The sequence below is a fragment of the Solenopsis invicta genome, chromosome 8 (genome assembly GCF_016802725.1).
Source record: "Solenopsis invicta isolate M01_SB chromosome 8, UNIL_Sinv_3.0, whole genome shotgun sequence".
In the NCBI taxonomy this organism is placed as follows: Eukaryota; Metazoa; Arthropoda; class Insecta; order Hymenoptera; family Formicidae; genus Solenopsis; species Solenopsis invicta.
In genome coordinates, this window is record NC_052671.1 from 10,831,749 (window position 1) to 10,844,904 (window position 13,156).

The window sequence follows — 13,156 nt, forward strand, 5'->3', positions numbered from 1 at the left end:
TTTTACCGTTGTTTACCTCGTTGTATCTCATTTCGTAATATTGTAATGTTATTCTTATACATAAAGCAGGGAGAAGACAAATTATACAGTGTCTCAAATCATTCGTACACCTCTTTTAGAATAAAGGAAACTGATTTTTAAAAATTCTAAAAAGAAAAATGAAATCGAATGTTCTATATGCATAATAGTGATATTTTCAACTGGTTCCGATCAGACATTTAATTGTTTTAATGTAGTGTTTTTATATTAAAGATAAAAAAAATTTTTGTCTCAAACATTTTTTTCTGAAAAAGCCATCATTAATTGTAAAGTGATTTAAGGATAAACGTAAAGAAAAAATAAACATAAATGGTTAACAAAGATGTATAAATACATTTTTAGAGAAAATGTTTGAGACAAAAGTTTCTTATTTTTTTTATGTGTAATTTAAATTTGCAATAAAGTTTCTCTTCATTTTAAAAGTGGTGCACGGGTGGTTTGGGACATTTAATATATGCTATGTATATAATCATATATACATAATAACTTTCGTATTATTTTGGGTTTTATATCGCTTGGACCGGTTGCAAATTTTGATATTTCAAAATACTAAATTCCATCTGTTTTTGACAATTTATTCGGTAATATTGTTAAAGAATTCACAAATGTAAAGCAGTCCTTGTGTGTGGAATTACACTAAAATGTATCTCAAATTCGGTATATCGAGGATATTGTAACCTGAGCTGAATCGAGGATTATCATTTGGATATAGAGTACATTTATGTATATGTATATGTTGTGTTGATATTGCTGTCTAATATACATTACACGAAAGTAACAATGTCTATGTTTTATGTTGTACTATCTTTCTATGTAACAATTTCAGAAGATGATATACAAAATTCGCCACAACTGCTTCAACATAATGATCTATTATCTATTACGAGGTCCATTTATAAATATAATATTCCACCTACATTGCCAGAGGCAGTGGTCATGAATGAGGTCAATCAATGTCATTATGTTATATTACCTAAAACACATATTCCTTCGTATTCACTTCCGACTAATCATTGTTATCAGAATGTCGTATATAGTCATACTACACATGCAAATGTATCGTGTTTCCATTGAAATGAAATAAAAAAATATTTTGTGGACATGTTCTACATGAGCACAATCTTTCCAAGAAGCGTCAAAAGCTTCGAACAATCTGCTTCGATGCGAAGTTCTGTGCGGTCGTCAGGCCGAGACAAAGGCTCGCTGAGAGTAAATTAAGCTATTATATTACGCATGAGAAAATGAGTCTCAAAACACTGGAATAATCGGTCTCTTCTTAAAGAAACCACCGATCGCTAGCAGTAGCACGTTGTCAAGTTAAACGCGAGGCAACGTTTTCTTTACGTATTACTCAAAATGTAGCGCAAAACTCGAACGAATTAGGCTAAATGTGCAACAAGCGCTCGAGTTTGGCAAGTCGGCGAGTAAATATCTTCTACCATGACATTATTATTTCGGCGTTTCCCATCCCGAAGGAAGAGAGATATTTAAAAGACAAGAAATGTGAATTCACCGTGTACTACGCCTGCTAGAATTTCGCAACTGTTTCTCGATTTCAAATTGTCGTAGATCCGCTCTCTGTAGAAAATCTTGCCGTTCCAAATATCCATCTTTGCCTTTGTTATGAGTATTAATCTCTTCTTCAATATTTTCTTGTTTCTTAAAGTTGTCCCAGTCTAGTTTAGATTTTTCTAACGTGCTAATTTTGGCTTTTTTTCCGATTTGTCCCAGAACCGAAGAGATACCGCCTAATCCGACACGTCGAATGCCGCCTCGCCCACGTTCTCTGGTCGCAGGAGATGCGGATTCCGATGGTTTCGCGGCAGAATTTTCGGCTGTAGAAAGTGACAATCTGGCCTCGGCGGAATCAATCGCTACTTCCTTCTCGATTTTTACTTCTTCACCAGCAAATTCAAAAACTTTAGTTATCTTAACCTTTTCTTGGACTTTTGGCTTTTGAATTGGTGGCGATCTTTCTTTTGATCTATTAATTGAATTCTGTGGCTTTGATTTCGGTATAACAGCTGTAAAAAAAATCAAATGTATTTCAATCTTTTTAAATATTATATTAGTTTTATTTATATAGAATTATATACTTCTATTGATTTTATTTTCTAATGTAAAAGATATTAGAGATATTTTTAAATGCATCTTGTAAAATTCTATAATATAAATGTTATAAATATAAATCTATATCGTACTTTGTCCTTTAAGATAAACGAATTCTTAAGCATTATGTGATACTATTTAATGTAATAAATTTTCATGTCTTACATATTATGTAATTACAAAACACAAATTGTGTTACATCTCTGGTGAACATTTTTCTCAGAATTTGTTCTCTGAAACGAGTTAGAACACTTCAGAAATACTGAGAAAATAAACATTTTTCCTCAGAAAATTTTTCATATATGTGAATTATAAAATTTATATAAAAAAATCTAAGAAATTTTGTAAGTTTTAAAATTACACAAAAAGTCTGAAAAATTTTGACATTTATATAGAAAATTTTTATGTAAATTTCAGAATTCACATAATATATAACAAATTTTGAAAAAAGGTGTAGATTTGTGACGTGTTTCAATTTGTATAATAATTCTGAAAAAATTTTCATCAGGGATATTATGTAATTATACAATGATAATTCTCTGCTCAGTCGTATTGATATTTTGCATAGGCTTTACCTGTATCCTTCATGAAATCAGCCCAAAGAGAATCTGCTCTCTTTTTCTCCTCTTCCTCAGTGAGTTCTTTTTTCTCTTTACATTCTTCTTCCTCTTTACTTTCTTCTTCCGATACTTTGGACTTTTCTAAGGTTCTCCTACGCTTTGCCTTTTTACTCTTTCGACTCTTAGATCTCTTTCCACCTTTCTTCTGTCCAGTTTCTCTCTTGTTTTCATCATTTTCGTCCTCTGGACTACTCTCAACATCACCTTCAGATTCTACTTCGGACACCGGATCACTGTCGGCGCCATCAGGAACATAATCTTCGTCATCTTCATCTGAATCAGAAGGCAACTGATGTTCTTCTGACATGTTTAACAATTTAGTACTGAAAATACCTAGAAATAGATGATAGAAGCATAAATTTATTTAAAAATATATCATGTATTTATTATTGTAATTCAATATACATATGTCCATATGGCAAAAAAATTTTCTAAGTTATGCTTTATAAACTTTACAAATGTGTGTGTGATATGATTTTATATTTCTCTTTTCTAATAATAATGATGTATTTTACAAAATAATATATTATATTAATATTCGATAAGGTAAACATTCATAAAATAAACAAATATAAAATCTTTTCAAATACATACAATTTATTTTATCCATTCTTATTTTGTAAATAATTAATATAACAGCTTCTTCAAATTATTACGACATATATTGGATGCCATAAATAATAATTAATGTTAAATTAATAACAAAAATTTTAGTATTTTACACTAGTTTTGACTGCTTTATAAAACTACAATATTTCATAACTAAAAATCATTAACTATAATATTAATGTTCTTTTATTCAATATTCAAACAAAGCTCTAATGAAGACAAAGCGAGTTCTGAAAAGGCTCACAAATTAAAAATTCTATCAAATTACCGCGCTTCTTCTTACACTAATAACGTCACGAAACTTAACCTCTCCGAAGGAACAAAGTCAATTCTCGATGGAACTAAAAGCGATATCTAATACGATTTCGTGACTCACGTTCTTTCGAACGGCGTGCCGTCAATGCCAAAAATTTCGCGAGCGAACGTCGGTTTCCCTTCCGGAAATGTCGTTACATCGAGACGCGGCGGCGGATCCGGCGTTTTCGTCGCCGCTTTCATGAATCGTCGTCAGCGCGGACCTAAATCGATCTCGCACGTACACACACGGGCGTGGAGCACCGGCTGGCCGAAAAATACGTGAGGGACAACCGAAGAAGAAAGGGCCACAGTACCTTGCGACACGTTCGACTCGACTCGACCCAGACTACGTTCGACACTCGCGCAAATGCGCCAGGCACCGAGGCACCTACTGCACAGTGCACGGAGCATTATCGGCACAACCAGCGCCATCTTACAGCTGGGAGATACGACGGTGTGAAGTTGGCATGGTTACGTCGCATCGACTACTGTACGATACGAATTAAATCAAATTTCTCCCAATCGCGAAGAGAAGTCTTACATTGATGAGTTTTCATCTAATAAAAAAATTTTTTGTTATTTTTCTTTTTGCTTGATATTTTTAGATGTTTTCTGATTGAAGGGAAGAATCAGAGGGGGAACCAAAATCGTCAAATGTTGACTTTGTAAATTTTGAAAAGATATCAACTTTATAATATCTTCTGAATACGAGCCTCTGTCTACGTGTCATTTTTAGGTACTTTTTGCGCTTTGATATTTTAATTTTAATGTTATAATAAAAGAGGATTAATAGCAGTTATACACATGACTGGATTATTCACATTAGAATTAATTTTCATTGGGTGCATCCAGATATTCAACCGTTCACTAAGCGGCGGAGTAACACTTGAAGATAACTGGTTGAATCCACAGGTAAGAAACTAATCATCTTCAATTGCTGCTTAGTCTCTTAGTGAGCAGTTGCGCATCTAGATTTATACTTTTAAATGTAAAAAAATTTTAATAGTTGTTACAAATACATTAATATCCCTAGAAAGTATATTTACACTATTGTTAATTAAAAAAGTATATAAAAATAAATATTATAATAAATTATAGCTTTCAAGATTAAAGAAACGCGCGTTATTATGTAAAAATTTTAAATTTATATGACTTTAAGAAAAAACTGACTTGGGAAAAATACTTTCATACCTTATTAGAGTTGACATTCTAAATTAAAAAAAATAGTTCAATTGTTCAAAAAGTTGAATTATTCAGTGACTTGAAAATGACGTTTTTTAATATATACATACAAATGTATAAATTGAAAGTATATTGCATTTATATGTTAAACAATGCATTTTATTATTAAAATAGCTTTACAGAAAAATAGTTTTACAAAACTAGTTACAAGAAACATTTTTTTAATATTTATGATGCAAATATGATAAATACTACGTTCCGTTTCACGCATAATGCGCGTGGCATATCATTTTATCTTTGGAATTCCCCAAATGTTAAACAAGGACAAAATAATACATCATGCGTATTATGCGTGAAATGGAACGTAGCCGTAGTGACGTTCTTTTTAGTTCAAAATTATCGTTTAAAGTTTAAGTTTTCTCAATATTTTGCAGAATCCCTTTAACATAAACAAGAATTAAAAATAAAGTAAAAAAAATAATTTACAAGTATAGAAAAGTATTTATTCTATACACAGAGTCACATGTGTCCCAAGATAATTTTCCGAAACATTCTGATTTTAGGTCATGCCTGAACTGAAACCACACCATCAGGCCTGTTTTCTAGATGCCAAACTTTTTTTAGGGAAAGGATAGATACCGTGGTTTATTCTAATGTTTGCAGTATTTCAAAGAAAAGAAATATATGGTAAGTCACTCGTGTCGATACGTGTAAACTGTAAACAGAGGGTTAAAATTCACTTTTCTTAAGCAATAATTTGACGTCGTATATATGAATGTTCAAACGATATTCTTTTTTTTATGAATAAATTTAATATCCTATCTATTTTATCCCATATAGCACAGAATACAGTATAACATTTCAGCAATATTGCAACATTTCAGCCACATTGCAGAATCATTATAAAGCTGCAGCACTGCGAAAATGTTCCGTGTTCTAGACGCACCGAATATGATGCGAAAATATTCTTTTTTATGTATGTACAATGAATTACAAAGATGTCCAACTTATTGTTAGATAACATGTCCCAAAAATATAAAGATGTCTTCCAACGTCTTTTAGACATACGTGTTATCGTTATTACATTTGAAAAGTATAGTTATTTAATAAATTTATGAGTTCAAAAATCCTTTAAAAAAATTTAAAAACATTTTGGTATACTCTTTTAAAGTTTAAAAGAATATGATTGTACAATTATATTCTTTTTAACTTGTACAATTATAACTTGTTTTTTACTTCTTTTGTACATGTCCGAATTTGAAACAGAATCAGCAAAATGGGAAAATGCATTTGAGCCTTGACCAGATTAATTTGTAAAGGATTAAATGTCTTTCGTATTGTATGACACATAAAATTCTCTTTTAAATTTTAAAGCTAATTACTGTAAAGTAGATTTTTTAAATAAATTTAAATAAATCTATAATTATTTGTAATCAAATTATTTTGCTAATAATTAAAGAAATTTTCAAAAAAAGTTTTTTCTCAAAATATTACAGACTCATAAATAACAAGAGATTTTTAAAGCACATGCAGATTCATAAATTCAAATGTGAATAACGACAAATAAATATAAATCTGTAATTATAATTATGTTTTTAAGTTCAAGATTGAAAAATATTTACAACTATAAATTTCGTCATAAATCTATCAAATAATATTAATGTGAGATACTAAATTTATCTACGACAGTTTTTTGCTTGAACTAGGTGTTAAGTACACCGCTCTTATTCACGATTAGTTACAAATCTTTTAAATGACTCCACGAGACACGTTAGTGAGAAAAAGGACGGAGAGTGTCGGATTGCTCAACATCTTTCATGAATTTGTCGAGCAATAACTTAGCGCCTTCTTCAGTATCCAAAGTAGGATTAGCAAGGGCTACCGCAAACCTCATATTACAGTATCCAGTTCAAATCCTAATTTCGACGAAACGGATGACTGTCGGTTGACGTGGATTTGCGATGGATTATTGATCACCCGACCCTTCTTCTCGAAGCGAAAGTCTGAATAGATGGGGACAGAGAAGAGCAAACGTACATATGCCGGGGAAATATAGTCATTGGGTGTAATTCGAACGTCGTTGTTAGATATTAGTTCAATATTAGCTACTGACCAGAAATGAAATTCCATCGCGGTTAGCCGTGAGTTACGGGAGAAGTTCTGCTAATATAATCTAATACGTCAACAATTACGCAACTATGTGAGCAGATACCCTATAAGCGAGTAATATTATTTCATATTAAATAATATTCCTAAAATATTAATAAAAATGGTTATATTTCCACTTCTAATAATATTATATGAATGTTATGTGAAGAAGTAAATAATATTATTTAATATTTCAGTATTTCAATATTTGAAAGAAAATATTATAACTTTAATTGTAATAATTAGAAAGTTTATGAATATTTTATATATAATAATTTACATTCATTTTCACCACAATAATATTCATAAACATTTTCATAATATTTCACAGATATTGAAGTAATAACCACAATTATTATATAAGACATGTAACATCAACATAATATTCTTATAATATTAAAAATATTGCATAATATTTCCAAAATAATATAATATTATTTTAATTTTTAATAATATTCATATAACATTCTAAGAATACTGTGTACTTACAGGGTAGGTTAAATAATAATTAAGTGTATCTCAATTTAGCATTAAACATAACTTATAGTTTAAGTTAACGAAGCGTTTACAAAGGGCAAATGAAGCTAAATTTAATACAGTTAAATACAGAGTATTATATATTATAGTTACGTAAAAATATCTGAAAAGTATTCTCTTTATTAAAGTGGATGGTATGAAGTAATATTTAAGAAGTCATTAATTTAAATTAAAGAAGGAAGTGTAAGTATAAGAAATGATTTTCTCGTCATTTAGTTTCTTATCATATCAGAAAAAATGTCAACGTTATCCTGTCTACAATATTGCTTATTAAATATAATTCTTGAAGATGTATTTAAAAATATTTTTAATGATATCTTATATCATAATGTAAAATCGATAGAAGTATAGGATTTTATTTGAAAGTTAATGCAACATCTAGACAGAGTCACGGTATATAATATACTTTTATATTATTTTTCAACTATTGTTAAAATTAAACATAGAATAAAAAGCCATAAGATCCAATCGACATTTATTAAAGTAAAAGTGAAAAATCCGTGCGTGGAAATTTCAGAATTGGATTTATCGTTTAATGCAGGATATTAATACGAGTGTTGGTTTTTCCCCCTGCATTTTCATCGAGAGAGAAAGAAAGAGAGGAGAGAAAGAGAGAGAAGAGGAAGAAACCAGGAAGGATGTGCCAGGTGGGTACGAATGCCGCAGCGTTCCCGCGGATTGGATCGAGCAGCATCTCGGAAAACAAGATGAGGCGAATGAGACTAGCGACCGATGTTCGAAAGCTCCGCCTGGTTTTCGGGCCGTCCCAAATCTCTGCGACCCTCCAACGAATGTATCTTCGGTTTGTTTCAATTCTCTTTCCATTTACGTTGCTCCTCCCGATCCATTCTTCGGCTTCTGCTCCGAGAACATTGACTAACAATTAGTTGCACGCCGTAGACGAGATCTTTTGTGTTGTGCCCTACCATCCTGCCTTGCCAATTGACATTCGCGTGATTGCGAATAAGGAAAGGAATAATTAATCACAGGTATCAAGCAATAAGTTATACTATTAATTGTGCCGTTTGGACACAAGTGACAATGAGGATAATCCACGATTTACGACGATGATCTACTAAGTGTAGTGATTAAAAAAAAAAAAAAAAAATAGTTCCTATATTACACTTTACACGCCGAGTGTTATCGCGTAATTTTGTGCTCGTTATCTTCGAGTTTTTATCTTGATGTAATTAAGTTTAATCACGAGTTAAGAAATTAAATAGCGATTTGTAACAGCTCGTTATTTCAAGTTTTGTCACTTGTGTTTTGTTATATTTGAAGTTCTACGTTATTACAAATCCTTTTCGTTGCAGACATGTGTTATGAAAATAAAGTCTTGCGCTTTTAAAAATCTTTGTGTGTGCAAAGTGTAAAGGTTTCAACAACGATAAAAATTAATCAAAAAAATAATTTACGCTTTTATCTCAAGTTGATGTTTAAAGCAATAAAGAATAAAAATAAGTAAATTAAGTAAAGAGTAAGATTGCCGTAAGAACCCTCTCGCATAACTATTGCGGGACAAATTTATCATTAAGATAATTATATTTTTAAGCGTTGTTGTTACATGTGTCACTCTTGCAAAGCTTGAAAATATAATTGTCCTGCAATAATTTATTTATTTTAGTCAATTACTCAGAACCAAAATTCTCTTTTGTAATTTTTAAGAAAAATGAAAACTTTATTGATGTTTATTTAGCGGATAATTATTTTATTTTTGTTAACCGAGTAAGAAATGTACATAATAAATTATATTTTTTAGAGAAATAAGAGTTTTTATATGGAAAGAACGATTTTGCTGAAGTAATTAAATTTTAGCTGCATATAGATCTGAAAATAATTTTATTGGGCCGTAAAATAATTATGAAATTCAAGTATTTAGTATAATAAGCAATAATGTAAAATATTGTGACATTCTGTGCAATCAGTTTGAGCGTTCTATATAATTATTTGCCGACTCAATATAATTATTTTTAGATCCAGCTAAACTTTCAGATATTTTAACAAAACTGTTTCTTTTGTATAATATAATAAATAAATCTGCGCTCTGTGTTTTGATTAAATAATTGTTAAAATAATCTATAATTGCGACAACAACTTATTTCGCAATATACAAAAATAAATATTTAATTAACAATAGCTGTTATTGGTTGCAACAGGATGCCTCGAAAACGGCGCGCCTCGACATCGTCGTTGGAGGAATATCCTTGCGATGAAAAATACATGAAGGATGACATGGACAGCCGCGCACCTCGAAACGCTGCCAATGCCCGAGAACGTGCAAGGATGCGCATTTTATCCAAAGCTTTTTGTAGACTCAAAACCACTCTACCATGGATACCAGCTGATTCCAAATTAAGTAAACTGGACACATTACGTTTAGCCGCAACATACATCGCTCATCTGCGAGCAGTGCTTCGAGATGACGGCGATGCTCATCCAGAAACCACCAAATCCTTGTCGCTGGCCTTGGTGAGTGCATGTCCTTATTAAAATTAAAACTAATTAAAGTCTAAGCAAGTTTTCTTTTTTTTTTAATTTTTAGAGGATTAATTAAATTTTAGTAACTTTAATGTTAACAAGAATAAATGCCTACTAATAATGTAAAATTTTATAATCAGACAAAATTTTTGTTAATTAACAATTACTTCATTAAAAACACAGTTATTAGTACAGAAAAGATAGATACAACAAAAAGAAATCTGAATATCAATTATCTTTTAAAATCCTTTCATAAAAAATCGTAATTAATATTTATTCTTTGATATATAATTGAAAGATGCTCCACGAAATATGGAATTAAACAGAATTGTTAATTTATTAAATTTTAACGGGAATTCAAGTAAGTTATTTCCGTACTATTTTTCGCTCTTACAATCAGACTTTCGACTTGATAACAATTCCGTAAAATAACACAGAGACCAGGTGGATCCACTCGGAGTCGCGAGTCGCCGTCTTCGCAGTCATCTCTGTTTATGTCTGTCCAGGTGGATCGAATCACTCCAAAACCTCCCACCCTTTGCTACCATTAATTCTAAGTTAGTTCCGTTGTTTGAAGAAGCATACCGTTTTCCGTCGCAAAATAGTTGGTCTCTCGTTAACCTTCTCTCGCGAAGATCAAAGAACACAGTTTCATCTACACGGAAAGAATAGTTCTGTTAAACCGGATAGATCTGAAAAAAAATTTAGCCGGACAGATCTGAAAATAATTTTTGCTAGGCTATTAAAATAATTATGTAAGATGTTCAAGCTGATTGCTAGAATGTCAAAACTTTTAGTAGCATTGCTTATCACGCTTGAACGTCTTTAATCATTATTTTAGTAGTTCAACAAAATTATTTTCAGATCTAATTTAGATATCGAGATGTATTTTTATATACTTTGCAAAAATGTTTTTTTGTGTTTAAAAATGTTTTAGATATATTTCCGAATAAATTCGAGCTGACTTTGAAAGAAAAGTGAAATCTTATGAAAATAAATAAATAAATGTCTAACTTATAATGTAAAAAGTATTATTATATCAACATGTATAATTGATAAATATTTAACAACAATCAACAAATAATTTTAATAATATTTGAGAAAATCATAACGCGCGTTGCGAATTTAATTTGTAGTTGAAGCATTTAAATTCGATTCAATAATGCGGTAAGAATGATTTTAATTGCAGTCATGGCCATTTGCTATTCAAAGCAACAACGGAGCCACGCTTATGAACAACAGTTGCAACGTGTCTTCCTCAACGTCTTCGAACTGTAATCAGTATAGAGGACAGCAAACGACTCATGATATCCAAAACTTCCATCATTCAGGTCATCAGGGCGTGTCCACACGCCATAATCAGGAGCAACAGCTCTCTTATTACTAACAAAAAAATTCTGACAATCCGATCAGAGCTTAACTATGACGGACGATATCTACGAAGAGCTACCACCAGCTGGGTTATATGACGACGGCGTTGTCATGTATTCACGCTTTATTTATTCCAAAGTGCCTTACTCTAGTATTTATTGATTTAATCTTAATGTATAATTATGATTGCTTCTCCATTTGTGCGACAAGGAAATATTTATGTCTTTATATGAGTTTTTCATATATCAAAGACACAATTTATTTTGCATATTTTTAGAAGCTTTAATAAAACAAAATTATATGATAAAAGATAATTTCTAGATTCAATAAATAAGAAAGGAAATAAAATTGGGCTATATAAGCTGAACTGATTATTAGCGCTAATTCTATATTGTAATTTAAATATAATAATTAATAATATAGAAAATGTTTTAATCTGTAATGAGGTGATCTTCGATATTAAATAAATAATTAATAACACTATTAAAATAAGGTAATCTAAACAAATTACGTCGTTATAACTTAGAATATTATATGTAGAATTAGTATTAATAACTAGTTTGGTTTATTAACTCAATTTTATTTCCTTTTGAAAATTATATAAATAAAATAGACAAAATTGTTCTTTAAATTTTATTTTATAAAAAGAAAAAATGTTGAGAATTTAATAATCTAACATTTTTATCTAACGTCATTCGTAAAAAAATATTATATACGCGAAGAGATTGTTTCCTTGTGTCATGCCATTAGTTACATTACTGCAATATTATATAATATTTTAATTATAATTAATACCAAAGCATGTTAACTAGTCCAATAAAAATGTTTCTAAGATTTTCAAGAACATTTTTTGTATTATTTAATGCAATATTAGACTAGATTTAGATCGTTAGTAACATACAAAATTATATCAACAAATTTTATCCGTTAGGAATATTGATTTTAAAAATAAGATTTATTGTTATGATTTAGAGATACAGTATTTTATAGAGCTTTTTAAAATAGAAATCAATGTGATGCTTTATTTCAGGAACGCAATAAAAGGCAACTAATTGGGACACCTGTTGATAGGCAACTATATAATTATTATAAATTTACTCTTGTGAAATAATAATCGATAAAAATGTCTTAAAAAAAAAACAAAACAATTATACATATACATATATATAATAATCTTCAGAATCGGTATAATTTTTATTACATTTTATGCATTATAATTATATTTTCAGCAGGGATTACATATTTTCAATTTAATGTATTTAAGAAATTAATAATTAGTTGTTAAAATATAAAGGTTAGCCATAAGGAACATTTTTATAATTTAATTTATTTTAATTATTTTATGTCATGCGTATTTAACTTTATAAAAAAATATGATTGACATCTCTTGTTGGAGAAACGCTGAGTGGCATCCGGAACAGCAGAGAGGAAGTCCGCGGTAAGGTAAGAAGGATAAAGAAGTTCAAGTAAAATAAACATCGTGAAGGGCCTTTTGTGTAAACCCAATACTAAAATAATATATCCCACACGGCGACAAATCGACCGACACTAAACGTATCGCTTAACGTCTCTGCAACAACATACACGGGATTCAAAAATTTATAAACGAGAGATGATGGCCTCTTCGCCGCGCTTTCTGACTACTCTTAAAAATTTCCATCGCACTATTTTCGGCCACCATATGTCCAAGACTCGGCCATCGAAGCTGCTGATCACAACGACAAAAGCAATCGAAGAAGAGCAGAATAAATTAAATTGTTAAACTT

At 30.4% G+C, this 13,156-nt stretch overlaps 2 protein-coding genes across 5 annotated transcripts; one reads left to right on the forward strand and one right to left on the reverse strand.

The window, feature by feature from the left end:
• Nucleotides 1-593: 593 nt before the first annotated feature.
• Nucleotides 594-4,121, reverse strand: LOC105195498 (craniofacial development protein 1). 3 transcript variants are annotated; one of them, XM_011160923.3, is made up of 3 exons: nt 3,989-4,121; nt 2,724-3,101; nt 594-2,063 (listed from the first exon to the last, which is right to left on the reverse strand). In XM_011160923.3, exons 1-3 carry the CDS (start codon nt 4,104-4,106, stop codon nt 1,549-1,551), a joined length of 1,011 nt encoding a protein of 336 aa, XP_011159225.1. In that variant the 5' UTR covers nt 4,107-4,121; the 3' UTR covers nt 594-1,548. The 3 variants fall into 3 exon arrangements, with proteins under 3 accessions (XP_011159225.1, XP_011159226.1, XP_025991748.1); XM_011160924.3 differs by having other exon boundaries at nt 3,754-4,058; XM_026135963.2 differs by having other exon boundaries at nt 3,646-4,028.
• A 3,348-nt stretch (nt 4,122-7,469) lies between these two features.
• Nucleotides 7,470-11,913, forward strand: LOC105195499 (transcription factor 21). 2 transcript variants are annotated; one of them, XM_026135964.2, is made up of 3 exons: nt 7,470-8,343; nt 9,698-10,010; nt 11,209-11,913. In XM_026135964.2, exons 1-3 carry the CDS (start codon nt 8,180-8,182, stop codon nt 11,404-11,406), a joined length of 675 nt encoding a protein of 224 aa, XP_025991749.1. In that variant the 5' UTR covers nt 7,470-8,179; the 3' UTR covers nt 11,407-11,913. The 2 variants fall into 2 exon arrangements, with proteins under 2 accessions (XP_025991749.1, XP_025991751.1); XM_026135966.2 differs by lacking the exon at nt 7,470-8,343 and adding an exon at nt 8,354-8,530 and having other exon boundaries at nt 11,209-11,905.
• The last annotated feature ends 1,243 nt before the right edge of the window (nt 11,914-13,156 follow it).

Coding starts and splice junctions, on each gene's coding strand:
- LOC105195499 (XM_026135964.2), top strand. CDS start 8,180: ATGTGCCAGGTGGGTACGAATGCCGCAGCGTTCCCGCGGATTGGATCG. Junction 8,344..9,697: donor CTCCAACGAATGTATCTTCG/GTTTGTTTCAAT, acceptor TGGTTGCAACAG/GATGCCTCGAAAACGGCGCG. Junction 10,011..11,208: donor AATCCTTGTCGCTGGCCTTG/GTGAGTGCATGT, acceptor TTTTAATTGCAG/TCATGGCCATTTGCTATTCA.
- LOC105195498 (XM_011160923.3), bottom strand. CDS start 4,106: ATGGCGCTGGTTGTGCCGATAATGCTCCGTGCACTGTGCAGTAGGTGC. Junction 3,102..3,988: donor CGAGTCGAACGTGTCGCAAG/GTACTGTGGCCC, acceptor ATCTATTTCTAG/GTATTTTCAGTACTAAATTG. Junction 2,064..2,723: donor TGATTTCATGAAGGATACAG/GTAAAGCCTATG, acceptor TTTTTTTTACAG/CTGTTATACCGAAATCAAAG.